Source organism: Falco peregrinus, chromosome 3 (genome assembly GCF_023634155.1).
Source record: "Falco peregrinus isolate bFalPer1 chromosome 3, bFalPer1.pri, whole genome shotgun sequence".
Classification (NCBI taxonomy): Eukaryota; Metazoa; Chordata; class Aves; order Falconiformes; family Falconidae; genus Falco; species Falco peregrinus.
This window is the reverse complement of record NC_073723.1, coordinates 99,491,918-99,509,784: the sequence shown is the minus strand read 5'-3', so window position 1 is coordinate 99,509,784 and position 17,867 is coordinate 99,491,918. Positions and strand designations below refer to the sequence as shown.

General features: G+C 42.3%; 1 protein-coding gene across 6 annotated transcripts in view; it reads left to right on the top strand.

Moving 5' to 3' along the window:
- Positions 1-4,507: 4,507 nt before the first annotated feature.
- The window catches only part of KIF13A (kinesin family member 13A), a 120,607-nt gene continuing 107,247 nt past the window's right edge, over positions 4,508-17,867 (top strand). For 3 of the 6 annotated variants that reach the window (XM_055800157.1, XM_055800156.1, XM_055800155.1), the window contains exons 1-2: positions 4,514-5,065; positions 5,346-5,436. In XM_055800157.1, the coding sequence (XP_055656132.1) occupies positions 5,011-5,065; positions 5,346-5,436 (146 nt within the window). In that variant the 5' untranslated portion in view covers positions 4,514-5,010. Of the gene's footprint in view, positions 5,066-5,345; positions 5,437-17,867 lie in introns of all 6 variants that reach the window. The other 3 variants (XM_055800160.1, XM_055800158.1, XM_055800161.1) reach the window with 3 other exon arrangements.

The window sequence follows — 17,867 nt, the reverse complement described above, 5'->3', positions numbered from 1 at the left end:
AAAGAGATCATTCAAAACACGTAAGTTAGCCTGCAAGAACAGATTTAGTCTATCCACCACTGAAACAGCCTGTAAGCCAACTGCTCAGAGCTGGGGTAGGTTTAAACTGCCGTGCCTGCAACACACCGTGCAGGAATCCTGAAGAAACATTATCCTGCCTGAGCAATGCTGCTCAAAGCTACATGAGGCAGCTGGCAGCTATGAGCAGTGTTGCTCAGGCAGGATAATATTTAGGTGCATACATTCTGTATTTATTCCTAACGCTGACAATTAAAACTACTTTTCTTTCTGAATGTCAGAAAAAGAGCAGCGTTGCTCAGGCAGGATAATGTTTAGGTGCATATATTCTGCATTTATTCTGAACGCTGGCAATTAAAACTACTTATTTCCTTTCTGAGTGTTCAGAAGAGCATTTGTCACCACAGCCCCTTTCTGGGCCCAGAGTGTTGCCATAAATATGCTGGACATAGAGGATGATTTTCATGCCTCCAGCACAGCTTTAGAGACAGTCAAAACAGATCTTCGATAAGACAGAGGTGGCAAACATCCAGTCTGACTAACATCCAGCTTGAATTTGGAGCAAAAAGGAAATGGAAAAGCAGCCTGAAGAGTGCCCTTAGCTAAGCCATGGGGTAAAGCCCTGCTCTCATGGACTCTGTTATAAATCCAATGTACCTGTCCAGTGGGGTCACTCGAAAAGCCTAGTGATGGCTGTGAGACAGAAATTTGGTTCCCAGTGTATAATCAGGCAGGCGCTTGCTTCCCTAGGTGCTCTCTCAATGCATTTTATTCAGTGAAAAATGCAAGTTTGTGTGCATTTGTGTCCTGTCACAAATATTAATTAATATTTTAACCCACCCCTCCAATATGAAATATTTTTCCCTTCTAGAATGTCCAGACCTCCTTCCTACATGCTAAATGCCACTTTAAAAAACCAAATTATTATCCATTCTTCTTTTTCACTAACACCACTGGAAGATTTATCAATTCTTTTGTTAGAGCTATGATTTCTTCCTACACTTTTTTGTAATCTAAGGATATACATATTAGATTATTAACCTTAAAACTATCTGTTGGTTTCATTATACAGCATGTGTTGATTTTACCTCTTTCTTTCAGACTGGATGATGCTGTAATGTGTTTGGGTTAAAAATAAAGTTTTGTTTCCTCTGTTAATTCTAATTTTTAAAAATGCTCAGTAAAAAATTGGAAACCCAAAGAAACTTTAATTTTGGTCAATCTTATAAAATATGTGCCTAGGGTTAGACTTAGTAGTAAAAACTTTCACTGTAAGCATCTTTTGAACTTCAGGTGCTGTAAAATTAAACATTTTGTCTTTCTTTTGACACTTTCAACACCAAAAAAACCCCAGTGCTTTGCTTCCCATGCTGTCACTGCTGCCAGCTCCTCCTCTTCTCTGGCTCCTGTGACATAAGATGTGCTGGTGACAGCGTGCACCAGTCAGGCACAGCAGGATAGGCACTGGGGACACTGCTGACAAGATGGATATTCTTGGCAGGCACGGTGACATTTCTGCCTGCCCTTTGCTGAAGAAAGGAGGCCAGTGGATTGCTCTGCCCTACCGGCAGGGCTTCAGGCATCAACTCTGGGTGCACAGCATCGCTCCCCTGTTTCCATGTCATGAATCAGAGCAATTGATCCTTCTGCTCGGAATATATGGGAAGACATGGGCATGCCTTCATATGAAATCACATTATCTATGTTATGCCTTGGGAAGATGAGGAGCAGTTGGAACTTCCCACCTGACTAAGGAGAGAGATTTTCTTTGCGCTCTGCTGAACTGTGGATGGATGGAAGGACAAGTGTATGGAAATGCTGAAAGGGAAGAAACAAAAATGAAACAGATGGAAAGCAAGAGAAAAAGATTTGATCCTGGCCCTAGTAAAGCTGCAAAATTCCTGTTGACTGCAGTGGTGCAGAACCACAACAAAATAGGGGGTGGAGGAAAGCAAGGAGAGGAAAAGGAAATTAGGGAAGGATGGCTTCAGATTATTTTGTCCCCGTGTTCCCATCCCCATTCCCTTTGCTCACCATCAGTCGCCACTTTCTCCAGCTCTCATCTTTTCTCATTGCTGACGCAGTAAGCTGTCATTTCTCATCTGGTATCTCCTATCCATCGATCAGCATGTCTGGGATAGCTGGCAGCTAATTCTGAAGGGTGAACAACCCATCAGTATCCCTCCACAGTTCCCCCAGGGCACGTAAAATGATCAAGCTAACAAATGCTGACAGGTGAGAGGCATTCATTCACAGTTACTACCAGTAGTGAAGACAGAGATGTAAAGGGTTCCATATGGTATCTGTGTTCAATGGGGAGATACAATGCCAGAAGAGAAGCATCTCATTGGCCTGAATTGCACTCACTTCCCACAGTCCTTCACAGGCTGCTCTTTGGGCTACCTAACAATCTGATGGGGCTTCTATAATGTAACTAACTCTTCCTATTCTGCCATAATGCCAAAGGTTTTGGGGAGACCAGAAATATGTTCTGCTACACGCATGCTGCCTAACAGGTGTTGTCAGGTCATGGTACAGGTGTTGCCAAAAGCCCTTCCTCAAGAGGACAGAAAATCTTGGTGGAACCAGCACCTCATTCTTGGCAGCTGTTTCTCAGGGCACATTGATAGGAATGAAAGAGGAAAAATTCTTTTCCCAGTTACCTAACACTAGAAAAAAATCAGGATTTCACAAGAAGAGAACAGCTACAGTCTGTATTAGAACAAACTAGGTCACATCTCCTTTTTCAAATGCCTTTGTGTGGCTGGCTTTCTGTACCTGCAAATAGTAGAATATAATTCACAAGCCTATTCCAGACATTAGTGAAATTTTTTCCCAAGACTCTTCCCACAGCCAAAATCATAGTCAATCTCATAAAGACTCCCTTGAGTTTCTCTTCAGCTAATGTCTTTGTTTTTATTTAATCTTGCAATGATGTAGTTTTTCCACTAAGAGGTGGAAAATTGAGATGGAAGGGAATATTTTTCCTTCCATCTGTTGGCTGTCTTCTCTTTCCCAACAGTGTCCAAGTTTCACTGAACAACTCCCTTCTGCACAGCCATTTCAGACTTCACGCCTTATCTTGAGCCAGAGCTTACTTTGATCTGGGTTCTTACAGTCTATAGTCATAAGTAGGATGTCTCATTTCAACATCGTTCCTTTTCTTTACTTGTTGAGCCACATGCTTACGATGCATTTCATAACGAACTTCATTCCTTATGCCTGCTTCCACAGGCAAGAAATCCACGTGCACCAGCTTCTGCTGCCGACGTTCTCCAGATGCCTAGCTCTATTTGGTAACATTTCTCTTTCACTGCACTAAGTGCGTCTCTCATTTCCTTTCAGCACTTCTGCAAGCCATGGCCATTCGGGGCAGCTGAGCCTCCTCCAGAGGTGTTCCTCTCCGTCACTTTGCTGATGTGCTGGCAGCTGAGTGTGTGTGTGTTGGGTTGACCTAAGTGCCATTCGTTTTCACCTCTGTTTGAAAAGGTCTGTTCTTTCTCAGTGCAGCTATCTATTCATCATTTGTTGTTTAGCCCATTCTCCCTGCAGTGGTTTAGCCCCAGAGTAGACAGAATAATCCCATTTGGGTTTGAGCCTGTCTTTTCTGTAAAGAAAATGTTATAGATGTTGTTTTGCAGTGGGATTCCTGCCAGTTAGCTGCATCGATGACAAGGATTGATTCTTTGGAAGGTGTTTTACTGAAGCTAAGGAACGCTTCCGTGGAAAACCCAAAGTTTTAACTGGACACTTCAAAAAAAAAGAAGACTATCTTGAGCTTGTAAGCCTACTGCAGTTATAACTAAAGATCCTGTCTTGTCCAGTGGAAGCTCAGCCATCCTTGGGGCTCGTGATTTCTGGAGCAGTGCACTGCTCTTTGTAACGCTTTTCACTGATGTTGAGCTCGCTGCTGGCAGATGGACAAACCTCCGTCCTGTGGTGGACCGGCACTTGCCAGTGGTGGCCTGTCACCGCCTGGAGACACAACAGGGCATGAGGGGCCTCAGGGCTGGGCAGGCAGCCCCTTGCCAAGGTGACGCACTGGCTGGGCCCGGGTAGGCCTCGCTCCGTCACCTCGAGGTGTAGCACCACTTCCAGGCCAGGCAGGTCATTATTTTCTAATAGAGCATTACGCATTACACATATTTTTGTCAAAAAAGAAAAAAATACCCTAGCACCACGACGTTTCGTTGTGGGCAGTTTATGGGCTTTTCTTTATGGCCCTTCCTTGCCACAAGGGAACTAGGTCGGACAAGCTGGTGGCTTTGCCTCGCACAAACTACGAGGGCAGCCCAGAGGAGGCGGGCGGCCCCTCAGCGGCCCCGCTCCCGCCCAGGGTCGGGCAGGCAGCGCCGGGGCGAAGCGCACGGCCGGGCTTCCCCCGCCCTCTCTGCGCATGCGCGGCCGCCAGCGCCACCTTCCCGCCCGCGTCGCCACTGCAAGGAGCGGCCCCTCGCGCGTGCTCACTCGGAGGAAGCGGCCGGCCGAGGTGGGAGGGGGGTTCCCCCTCCCCGTACCGAAGGCGCTCGGGTGTTTCCGTTCCTTTCCGGCACCGTGGCCTTTCCCCGCCTCTCGCCGCTTGCCTGGGCGCCGCAATCCCGGCGGCGCGGCAGGAGGAGGCGGAAGATGGCGGTTGGGATTGGCGGGGAGGCGGCGGCAGCAGCTGCAGTAGCAGCAGCGGTTATGCAAACGAGGCCGTCGGCAGCCAGCGTCAGAGCCGGTGTGGATCGCGGCTGAGCAAGGCGGCTGGGGCTGCGCCACCACCGCCCTCCCCGGCGCCGGACCCTCCTCCTCTCCCTCCCTCCCTCCCTCCTTCCCTCCCTCCCTCCCTCGCCGCCTCTCGCCATCCCCGCCTGCCCCGGCCCCCCGCCCTCGCCCCGGCCCGGCATGGACGCTGGCGCTCCGCCGTGTCGCTGTGCGCGGCGCTGCGAGGCCGTGAGCCGCCGCTGCCGCTGAGCGGGGCCGCCCGCCGCTCCCGGGAAGGGGGGGAAGATGTCGGACACCAAGGTGAAAGTTGCCGTCAGGGTCCGGCCGATGAACAGGAGAGGTAACCGGCGGGCGGCGCCGGGCGAGGGGGCGGCGGGGTGGGGGCGCGGAGGCTGAGGGGGGGCGTGTGTGTCTGTGGGGAGGGGGCGGCACCGGGGCGCGCCTGAGGCTTCTCCCCGGGGCTGGCGGGAGGACGGGCCCCCTGAGGCACCCCTGGCTGCCTCGCACGGGCACGGCTGCCCCCGGCGAGGGGGAGCGGCCGGGGGGCGAGCTGCCCGGGCGTGTGAGGGGGAAGGCGGGGTGCGCTCGCCCTCTGAGCCCCCCGCCGTGTCGCCTTGCAGAGCTGGACCTGAATACCAAGTGCATCGTGGAGATGGAAGGCAACCAGACTGTGCTTCACCCTCCGCCTTCCAACACCAAGCAGGGAGAAAGGTAAAAACCCCAGCCGCCGTGCCCCAAGGGAAAACCCGGCCCCGGTTCCTCAGCCTCAGCCTCGCAGAGGCATCGCCTGCCTTTGTTCGGGGCGCGGCGGGGTCCTGGAGCGCTCCCTCCGTGCCTTCAGGTGCTGCGGGGGGGGGCGGCGGGCGAGCGCCAGCCGGGGGTCCCTGCCCGGGGCTGCATCCCTGCGGGGTCAGGCGGCTTCCAGAGCGGGGTCGGGAGGGACCCGGCTTGGGATGTGGAGACAGACCAGCCCTGTTGGCCTCCCTGATTCTTCATTAACTTCTCAAAAAATAATCTGTTGATAAGGTGAGGAGACCTAAACTGCCTGTGCTCGCAGTTTTCAGAAATTTCCCTTCAGCACAGGCTGCAAATAAACTTGATGTAACCTGTGTGTGTCGCAGGGGGGAAGAAGCAGAATCTGAATTTTATGCTAGTGGTGGTATTTTTTTAAGTTTGTTTACTAGTTTTAATGTATTTGCATTTGAAAAGGCTGTAATTGCTAGATCCTTTATTAATTCAGTGTTGTTCTGTGAAGTAGCATATGAGAATTTGCTAAAATAATTTTGAAATCTGGCGTTTAGTTGTGATGCCCCAGTAAAGAATACCCTTGGAAATAATCCAAAATACCAATGCACTAGACTGTAAAAATAGATCAGAACAGGAAAAGATTTCTTTCCTTTGAGGGAGTGTGGGGAAAGACAGGGAGGTGCAAGTGGAATAGTGGCGTTGTATGCTTATTTGTTCAATTACCTGCGGACTGCTCAACTGAAGTTGATCTGTTAAATGTATTTAATGCCAAGGAGCATGAAATAATCTGCATGGTTATGGCATTTTTAATCTGAACATGTCCCTACCACTCGAAGTTTTACTAAGAACATTTTTGATCGGGTTCATAGTAGTTACAAAGAAACCACAGTTGTGAGAATACGTTTTTTTTTTTTTTTTTTCAAAGGTGGTATGTCAGGCTTTTATAGTTTTCCAGCAGAAAAAGTTGAGACCTTTTCTATTTTTACACATCAAAGATGCGAAGGTGCTTCTCACAGTAATCCACATACTGGAATATAGCTGCAATTGCACCAGTTTAACTTAAATCCCACTTGTATTTTCTTCAGAACCGTTGTTGTGGCTGATGTGCTGGCCTGGGTCTTTAAAGATCTGTGCTTGTTTCCTGCCCCTTCAACAGATATTTTTTTTTGTGTGTGATCTTCCAGAAGTCATGCTGTCTCTGTGGGTCTTAGCATCCCATCTGTAAAATGGAAATCTTGTTTTTCTTGAGACTATTCTATTTTAGAAAGCATGGGGTTTTTTTTCCTCCTGTTTAATGAAGCATTTATATGCCCTTCATCACACCACTGCTATAATAAGAATTAACTCTTTAAAGTGAGTGGATTTGACAGGTATAAAACATGGAATACAAATTGAGTTTACAAAGCAAGAACAGAAGATTTTAAAGCCATTATTTCAATAGACTGAAGAGTCTAAGGGCCAGATGGTTTAATAAAGAGCCTGTAACTTGTGAATTTTGCTTGTTGTGCACGTTGTCCTGCAGGTTTCAGTGAGACTGTGCAGTAATTGTCTGTCTTTTGAGAGCTTGTGTGGGTTGTGTTTATTGGGCTTTAACACCTGTAATATAAATTCACTTACTTGGTTGGAATTGGCTTATGGTTCTGCACCAAGGGCCTTACGGGTGAGCTGTGATGCTTGTGTGCAGCCTTGCCATCAACAGCTGTGTTGGCAAGTGATAGTTGTCCTGCTTGCAGCCCAGTGTGAGGCTGCAATTTGGCTGGCTGTCACAAGTGTAATTTGTGTCTGAAACAACTCCTTGATGTGTTATTGGAAATAACAGTCAGAAATACTGATCAGAAGTAACTCTTGCTAGTGCAGACATATAGTTTGGATACCTGCTTAATGCAGGTGTTGTATGTAACCTGTTGAGATGCCTGATGGACTTTCTAGTGCCTTGTGAGGATCCTTACATTTTCTTCACTGCTGAACTGTTCATTTCTATTTTTTTACTCAAGATAAATAGTGTAATTTCTCATGATGAAAAATAAATTCTGTTCTTCTATGTGTACCCACCATAAAATGTCTGTATAAACTGGCTCTGAACTGCTGAGTAGTTGCTGCTTGTACTTGGATCAATGCCTTGGCAGGGCTAGAGATGTCAAATGGATTTTTGGTTTTCTTTGTGTAGCTTGTTTTTATATAGCTCAACTGGATTTTTCTTTCAGAGCAACCATGTCATTGCAGAAATGATTTCACTTGTTAGGGTGATTAATTGGTCTTTCTCTACTATATGCATTATTTTAATATTCTGTTTAGTCTTATCTTCCCCTTTTTACTTTTTATCTTTTTATATGGAAATTTCCTTTTTCTAGCTGAATGGAAGTACAAGTTTGTACTGCGCTTTGGAATAAGAATAAGTAGCCTTCTAAAGCAAATTTGGTTTCCAGGGCTGCTTTTCTTAATTCAGTTGAAGCCAAGAGACTATAGGGTGTGGGGGAATAGAATTCAGGACCACGCTCTTTATTTGCATTGTTCTTTCAGTTATAACTTTGAAGATACTGACAGAATTTTTAAAGTAAAATTTAATACCTCTTTAATTATTATAACATTATAGAATTTGTTCTGGGAAGGATATCCCAAGTTAGGAAAAAAAAAATACTAGCTTTGCCTATGCTGTAAGGAGTCCTTGAATTAAATCTGAGTTCAGATGCGTGTTGGTCATCAGTCTTTAGGTTTTATTAAGGATAGCTCTGAACGATTTTAGATGGGCAAGTAAGGCTAGTTTTAAAAGTGGTGAAAAAAGCCTAAAATCCCAGACAGTGCTGTCATTTGTCCAACTTTCACTATTGTATTAGAGGTAAAGCAGTTAAGTTCTAAATATAAATTAGAACCGGGTTCTGACTGCATCTTCTAACTGCTAGACCACACAGCATCTGCACCTTAACAAACACAGCTACAAAACAGCAATTGTTATTAAATACAAGTGTTCTGTCTTTTTATAAGCAATAGGCTTGCCGTTCCCACAGACACACGACTTCTGGCATTCTACCCTAACGAGGGAGGAAAACCAGAAAATAGTAAAACTGAACAATCTGAGTCTGAAAGGCACAGGGAAATCTTTATTGACTGAAATAATAGGGGACAGAGTTCAGAAAGGAACAGTTTTCGTTAGCTGCTATCAGGTACAGTCTCTGGTGCTGGTCAAGTTTTTGCAAGTTGATTGTTGGACTTTATACCTTTAACCCTTGTTCTACTATTATTCGTAGCAGTAGTTTCCTTGATAGCTGCCCTAAGTGTGCTTGTGTGTTGTTTTAGTTGTCTGTCTCCTCCCCAAAACCAATAGAGATTTCCCTTTCTTCCCCAGAAGAACATCTTGTCTTTCTGTGAGCCCTCTAATTTTTTTCTGCTTTCACCTGGGAGTCTGAATTTCCTTTCTCAAAGTATACTCTTCCTGAAAAAAATTGTTCTAACTTGGTCTTTTAGGAATGGGTATTATGTTTCAGAGCCAATTGTCTACATCCTGCTGTCTTGCTATAAATGTTTTCATTTGGCTGTTGGCAATAAGGTGCAGTATTAAAATGTAATGATGAGATAATTACAGTATGGAGTTACAGTCTTTCAAAATATTTGAGTAATATTTTACAATGGAAATTTCACACCTCTCTCTACATCTATGAAAGATTTGATTTTGTGTTAGAGATGTTATTTTTTAGTAGGACAAATTAGATTTTTCTGGGATCCTTCTTTGCTTTTGATTGTTCAAATATGCTTTGCTGCAACCTGTCCTTTCAGCTACACTTTTTAACGCATAGGATCTGTGAAGAAAAGTTTTGATTTAGTTCCCTGACAACAGTTCTTCATGACATGATTTTTCCTTCAGTAAGCAAAATATTTGTCTTGACAGAAATAAACAAGGAACTATGGAGACAGTAGAACTGAAATACTATTTCAGTTGTACTTTTGACAGAAGCAAAAATTTGTCTATTGGGCAATTTATTCCCTTAAAGCACAGTAGCCTTGTGCAAACTTTGCCTTATTAAAATCTCAGGTCAGAAAATGAGAAATAATCAGAATGTAGAGCTGAACTTAAAATTACTACTTTTCTCTGAAAGTATCTTTCTTGCCTGACTTAACTTTTTAAAAATATATATTTATGACTTGCATGCTCTGTGTTCTTCAGTCCTCATTTTGATAACAGACAAGTAGCACCAAGACCCAGTGCTACTTATGTAAAACTCTTCTTATAGCTCTAAATTACTAAAGATTCCAGAATATATGAGGGCTTTTTTGAGTAGACTTAAGCTCTTTAATAAAATAAATAGCTAGGAACAGATGTGTGTGTGTCTTACCTAGTTTTTGTAGGTCATGATTCTTTCAAAGTTTGAATATCTGAAGCACAGATTTCATCCCTAGGCAGCTTGTCCTAAAACTCTTCTTTCCTGAAAACAGCTGTTGCTCCCCCTGCCTTGGAGAAAACATGATTTTGGATGGTCATTAGTGTATAGTCCTTCATGTGGTGGTTGTGGCACTTCATGGTTTTTGATATGTTGTTTTGACTAGCATCAGAGATGAGAGAAGAGCACTGTTGTAGGGAGGGGATATGCATTTCTGGTAAGGGTCACTTTTTCAAACTGGAACTTGTAGAAGCCAAAATAGGACAGCTGCTAATTATTTCAATATCTGAGGGAATGATCAATGAGACCATGTCTTTGATCATGTATTCAAATTATCACCTGAGGTAGATCATAAAGTAATAGCAGGCAGCAGCTTTTATCTTCGCAGGAAATTGTAAAAGTAATCTGATTTTGACCTCTTCTGTTAACTTTCCTGTTAGACATCAGTATTCAGGATGTGAACTGTTACAGAAGAGGGGTATTTGAATTATGAAATGTGTGGTTGGAAGACATCATTTTGGGGAGCTATTTTTGCAGTGCTTTAATTCATTCATGGCTCAGATGGACACTGGATGCAGTTCCTTGAAAAAATCTCTGTTTCCAAATTCCATGTAATTTGAAACAAAATGAGACACAAATTTGTAATCCAAAACACTCAGTGGAACGGCTCTTGGCTCTTCCTAAGGTGGCCTGATCTGTGAATAAATGCAACATCCATTATTTTACCATGTTTATAAGATCCAGACAGCTGTTAGGACCTTGTGCTTTGGTCTTTAAATGGCATTGTAAGAGGAAACAACTGTTGGAGGCTGTTGGGATTGCGGGTAAGCAGCTAGTAGTACTTAGCTGGCAGTATTTCAGAACAAAAATAAAGTGTTTGAAGAAAAAGAAACCTGTGCTTGGTATGACCATGTTTAGGCAATCATGGCTTTGTAGCCATTCTCTTCTTTTGGACTACTGAGTATTAAGTTCAAATATTTCTGGAGTAGAACACAGCAGAATGAGGTTCAGCTTTGAACCTGTCCAATTTTTCTGTCTTATGATGTTAGAAATGCCTACATTGTGGAACATGAAAAGATTTGTTAAAAAGATGAGGCCTTCAGTCACAATTAGCTTCTGTGTTTAAGAAGGGCAGGTATGCATGCGCTTCCTTATTACTGCAGCTGGAGGTGTGTTTTGAGGTCTGGATTACCAGTTGATACACCTTGAATATATTGTTTATTGAAATGAATTACGAATTTAAAACATGTACAGCTCTTTTAAAATGGATTTGGTTTTTGGGGCCCTTTTCTTTGAGATCAGGATTAAAGGAAAAAGTTTTATTTTTACCTCCTTCGCCCTGTTAGTATAAATAGTGAAGACAGCTTTCTTCTTTTGAAAACAAGATTCTTTGCTGTATTGTGCATCACATTGGTTTATTAAATGTGCATATGATAAAATTTCAGACTTCTGATTAGACTCACTGTCATGTAATAATTAAAAAATACAAAGTCAAATGAAACTTGTAAGCATACTTTAGTGACCCAGGTGTGGTCTAGATTCAAAATACCTTAGGACGTGCTTAAGAACTCACTGTTCTGCAGAACCTGAGCTCGGAGCGAAGCACTACACACCAGCTGCCCTTTGTGCAGGTCAGTGTGGTGCACAGAGCTGGGGTGTGAATCTTGGTACAAAGTTTTGTGGACAAAGCAAATCCCTTCTTGGTCTCAGGCCTCCAGCGCAGCGTGCACAGGCAGGCACCTGCTGTTCGGGGAGTCAGCATGGTGGTACTGCTAGTAATAAGATTAGAGCTAAATCTTTAAATTGACAAATGTACTTGTTGCTGTTGTGCTAGAGATGTTACCAGATTTAAGTCCTTCATTCCCCTAGAGTTGGGTGCAGACTGAGTAGCAGTAGCAATAGCTGCCTCTGGCTGTGTTGCTGGTGTCTCTTGCATGGACAGACTGTCCCAAATGGTGGGAAAGTAGTACTGTGTCTTTGCTTATTTGGCCCGCCCTGGGCATGGTTTGAATCTATTAATGGAAACAATTACTGCCTACTATAACGAAATGCCAGCTGCTGCAGCAGTGCTGTGCAGATGCTGTTGCTTAACTGAGTAACTTCTCAGATTTGTTGGTTCCTTGTATTTTGTGAGGCGGTCTGTTACTGATGGCAGCGCGTAGAAGGCTCTTTAAGGGATTGTGAAAGTGTTGGCTGGAGACAGTGAATTTTATGTCTTCAGTAAGTGCAGCCTACAAAGAAAAGGTCCCCGCTGTGCAATGACGTGTACCAGAGGACTCAACTATCAAGTTAACTTGTGACCCAAAGCACCAAATTAACTCAGTCATGCTGTTGCCTGGATATAACGTTCCTGTGTGTCTTTTTACAAGAGACAGTATCAGGGATGTCAGCTTGTCCAGTCAGTACCTGACTTTGTGTGTTGATATGAAGTTAGTCATCGGAGTTTGAGGTCTGCTGGAGCTTGAGTTGGTTGTGTGTGTCTTTATGATCTTTTCGTGGCATGCGATGGGTGTTCACTGAGGGCTGAGGGAGGAGCTCAGTAAGTTAACAACAAGCAGATTGAAAATTTGCTGTATGAAGGTCAATCAGAAAAATGCATTGCTGACGGGAGTTGAAAATCAATGACATGAACTCAAGATACATGTTGATGAAGAGTAGGAGTTCCTCAAGCTGTCTTCAGTGCCGTGGGAGAGTGTCCCCTTATGTCATTCCTCGTTTTGGGGGAAAAAGGGACTCAATGGCTTTCTGATGCTGCTGTACTTGGTTTGTGTTAATTAACCCCTGCAGTTCTGGCCTTTGATAGCTGTCTTTTAATCTAAAAATAATAATTAAAAAACTTAATCTTCCATCATCAAAACATCTAATCAAATTCATAACCATATCCCAAACCAATACAATTAATTCTATCCCAGCTGAAACCAGGACAATCCCTTCGTCATCAGGCACAACCTTTATCTGGCATTTTGTTACATCCTAAATAGAGACATCCTCAAGCATGTGCATGCTTATCAAATACACCTTCGTCTTCCTCAGATAATGTGAAGTCAGTGGCTTGTAAGGTGCAGCTTTTCCCTAGGAGGTAATCTGAATGTTCAGTCTCATTTCACATAGCTCACCATAGGGCAATCTATATGGTAACAGCCCCTAATGAAGTCGCTAATGATTTATTGTCCTATAGTAACTTATTTGCTATTTGAGTGTTATAACTCAGGGCAAAGATTTATACCACAATGACTCTTTTGACAGATTAAACCATGAATATATTTTGGTGCTTATTAGTGGTACAGTACTTATTTTGAGGTGTATCAGTTGGCACAGCAGTAGAAGGGTGGGTCTGAAACATTGCTGTGTGCTTGCGTTAGTGCATGGTAACTGGCACAGTTAATGATGATGCTGAAGATGGGGCAAAGAGGTTCATTGTGCGCTAGCAACAGGATACATACTTATTTATGTATGGTCTGTTTTCTAGATGCTAGCCCCTACCAGTCTATGCTGCTGCCTCTTCGTGTTCAACAGCACAGATAGTAGGCTAGTACTGGCTTACTTGGCGATTTGTGGCAACACTGCATCTTCTTTTTGCAGTGTATGTATATTCCAAGAATTTTAAGCATTTCATAAACATGAATCAAAGCAGCTGCTGTGGCTGGAATAGCATGCTTATCTCTGCATGTGTTTATGAAGATACTGTTCAATATGTTTAAAAAAATACCAGGATGCACTGGAAACTGTAAACTTTCTATAGAGTAATTTGATGCTTTGTTTGAAAAACACATTGCTGAAAATGTCAATGTTTAAATATTTTTTCTGATTTTTTTTTGTATTAGAGAATATTTTAGACTTGCAAATAAGATGAAAAAATGTACATGATAACCTATTTATTGAACTTACATTGTCTTAGTTTATTCCACAATCCCATTTTAAACATAAATGCCAATCCTAAGTAAGTAGTGTACAAAAGCCTCCAGGCAAGATTAGATTTTCCTCTAAGTGTAAGGCTTCAAAATTCTGAATCTGTCTCTTGAGCGACTGGAATATTTTTTCTAGCATTAAATACAAGTATGTGCAGCTGCCTGTCTTGCTTAATATTTCTTATATGATGACAAGGAACAGCAGATTTTAGATAAGGAACTGCAGTACTTGATACTTCTTCCTACATGGTTTCCACTTTTTGTCTGACTTTATGATTAAAATCATGTGCAGTATAGCTGAGAAGGCCTTTCACAAATATGATTTTTTCAAGAGTTGAAGGAAAAAGGACTAGGTGAGGTGAAAGAGGAAGTTTATCTGCAAAATGAATGGGTTTGTGCAGTGAGTGGCACTGGTCGCCATGTAATTTTTAATAATTTGGAGTTCTTGTTTTTGCTGAATATTTACTCCAGTTTTACTTTCTGATCAAAACCCAAGGCTTGTTTTACAGTAGATGAGCTTTTGCTAAACATAAGTCAACAGAGCATTCCAGTGGAGGCACAGAGCTGGCGAAAGTTTTCTGCCGGCAAAACTGCTTTACAGCCCTGAACGAGCAGCATCCTGGTCTGCTTTGGAAAGTTTCTTTGTCAGCATGTGTCGATGTGAGTTTTTTATGTATGCAATGTGATGTAAGTCTGCAGTGCTCCAGACTTGTTTTAGTTCAGTAGTGCCACCTCCCTGAATGATGCTAGTCAAGTCCTAAGCATTTTGATGTTTATTGGTATTTTCCTTCCCGTCGTACCATGTTGTCACTCCCTATTCTGAGATGTTTGTAAATTTCCTTTAGACTTCAAATGTGTTTTCAGATAATTTTGTCTTGTAAAATCAGGCTGAAACAAAAATCAGCCATTTGGTAAAATAAAGTTCCTATATTCACTGTATGTAGCTAAGACATTAATACATATTTGTCCTCTGAAGAATCAGCAAGTAGTAGTGGAGTTTGAGTTTATTTTTTTAAGAGAACTTTGCAGTTGTGTAAGGGAGTAAGAGCAGAAACCATTTGCCATCTTCCTGCACTTCGCTATTATACACTATTGGGATAAAAAGATGGTCCTGAAGATTTTGTTACAAGTATATGGCGGAACATCATCCCACCACTCAGGTTTTGCTGTCTTGGAACTTCTTACTGTGACCACAGTTGGCATGCTATTCTGAAACAAACTGTCTGAAACAGAATATGGTGTTTTCCATAGTGCCCATTACATTTAAAAAGAAGAAAGTTTTGAATAGTTCTCATTCTTCTGGTGTAAATCTAATCCTACCTGCATTCTTGTTAAGAGTGCCCTTGAGAAATGCTGCTTCAGTGTATACAGAGAAACTGACACACAAGGAATTGCAAAAGATGGTTCGTTAATGGATTTGCTGCTGACATGGTAGAATATAGGGAAAGGATACTTGGGGACTAGGACTGGAAGGATAACGAAAGGCAAAAGAGAGGTACAGAAATGGATGCCCAACAACAAGATGAAATTCCTCAAAGTATGTCTTTGAGGGAAACCAACCAACCAACAAAACCCAACAACATCCAGTAAGCTTTTTTCCATCCTCCTGAAAAATGTGTATGAGAAACTCGCATTCTTTGGGGTGGTACTACAGTCTTCATGTGTGTTCTGGTTGAGATCCAAGTTGAAAACAATAGGGAAAATCAGTTCTTGTAGGCAGCCCACTGAACGCTGGACAGCTTGCCATGTAGTTTTCTTGTCAAGAGCTTCCAAGTCCTGAGTATGTTTATTGTTTGAGGTGTTTATAACATTGTAGCTGAGTTCATGTCATGTACCTGATTTTCTTTGCATGGTTGTAACTCATATTTTAACACTGAATTTTTACTGTTTATGACATTAAACGTCATGATTGAGAATCTTTTTAAATTGGCTGTGAAGCAAACTAATTGAAAACACTTGTGTCCCCATCAAAAGGATGATGAAAGTATGTTTGAAGATGCAGTGTTCAAGTGCTCTCCTAAGGTCTGTTTCAGTGGGACAGTATCTTGATGTTTTGGTTGGATTTTTTTAATAAATTCAGTAGCTGTTCTGTTCTTTTTGGCATCCCAGTTCCATGGTTGGATTCCCCATTAGTGTCAGAAGTCCTGTGTACTGAAGGAGGGGGATGCCTGACTTCCCCACCGCGAAAGTCAGTAAGTTAGCTCCTGTCAGTTCTGTTTTCAAGTGGTCAGCAGGGTATAGTGAATGAGTACTGAACCTAGGTCGACATCAGTCTAATCTCTCTTGTTTACTTACTGTTTGGGGCAGGCCGCATCCTCTCAAGTAGTTTTTGAAGTGTTGGTTTTGCAGATGCCAGTGTGGCAATGGGAAACTTTTTTCCAGAAATACTAATGGTGTGCAAGCTTTGTGCCCTTAGTGTAATCTATCCTTACTGCCATCTACACTCACAGATAGAAGCTTTGCGTATACCTCGTGCAATGTGGTGTGCTTTTATTTGAAATTTCAGAATAGCATCTTGCAACTTTGTGCTAGTTTAAACCCAGAACTGCAGATCCATAGTGTCGGGTGGGCTGAAAGTCCTTTGTGTTTTGTAGTGCTTATGTGTTTTCAGTTACAGTGGTTCTGTGTGGTCTGACCCATATTATTGGTTGGTATTAGAGAATTTCTCATCTGAATGAGGAAGAAATTCATGGCTCGTGCAAGACAGATCAAACAGACATTGAAAACACCCTTGCACTCACATGACCAAGGTGTAAAATTAATTTTATAAAAAAATCTCTTAAAGCCAACTTGATCTTAATGTGTCATCCTTAGTCAAGAAGGGTATTGTAGGATGACTTCTGGAGTATCTTGCAGTTTAAATGGTTACATGTTTTTCCAAGGTGTGCATCTTCATCATGATTCAGAAAAGACAGAGGCAAGCAAGTCACTCATGTTTGTGACCTCTTGCCTGCTTGCCTTTGCTGTGATTAAAAAGGGAAAGTAAATGCTGGATATTTGTTTGTGGACTTTGAAATGAGATGTTACAAATTGCAGAACTGAATTTTGAGGGAGGAATTTTTCATCAGTGTATATAAATGAAGGAAAATAGAAATATTAATGATGATTTGCAGTTGTTTTGTAGGAAAAGAAAAACTAAATTGGCTTATTTTCTTAGTTTCGAGAAACATTTAGGGGTGATAGGAGTCTGACAATCTGTTGACTGGTAACTGTAATGAGCAGCATCAGAGTTTAGTGGGCTCAAGGTGCGTGTTTGATTAGACTAGGAAACCTATATGTTTTTTTCAAATAATGGGGAAAACCTTTACTTGAAATACTTTTAATAATTATCATTCTACTTTGCATCCAGAATAGTAGGAAAGTTCTAGATTCTCTACAGAACTTTTGCTCTAAATGGAAGGAGCAAAGGGTGCTACGTAGGTTTTACGTTGTTGTTTTTCTCTTAAAGATCTAGATTGGGTAATTGGTCACTTTCAAAAATCATGTTACTTTTTGGTTTGTTGTTGTGGTGTTTTTGTTTGTTTTAATTCTCTCCCCATAGCTGTTTCTGCATATGAGGCAGGTCACTTCTTTGGCCCAGTATTGGTAATCTAAGCGTATTTGAAATGGGATGCTTGCCTTAGGTTCAGCTTCTCTTGTACCAGATCTTTCTACTCATGCTCTTTTACTTTCATGTCTCAGTTTGCAGATGTAGTAGACGAAGATAAATTGAACTGGTCTAGAGTTACTGATCACACAACATGACTTTTAGCCATTTTTGGAGTAGACTGGCTATTTAAGCAAAAAAGGAGTCGACTGTTTCCTATTACATTGAAAATTGTTGACAATTGAGTGCTGCTGCCGCCCTTTATTTAAAATATTAGTGGTGATGGACAAAGTGGGAAAGCTACACTGAAAAATTAATGTGATAAGCTTTTTGAATAATTTTAAACTTAATTCTATATTTGTCAAACCTGATTTTTGTTTGCAGTATTGCTGCTCACGTACCTTGCTCCTTCACGTTCTTATCCTAATGTTACTAACCAAAAACTGCTGACCTCAGTAATATTTGCTTTCTCGGATCACTAATTAATGCTTACCAGCATTCAGAACCTGTGTACCCTTTCATGTGGCT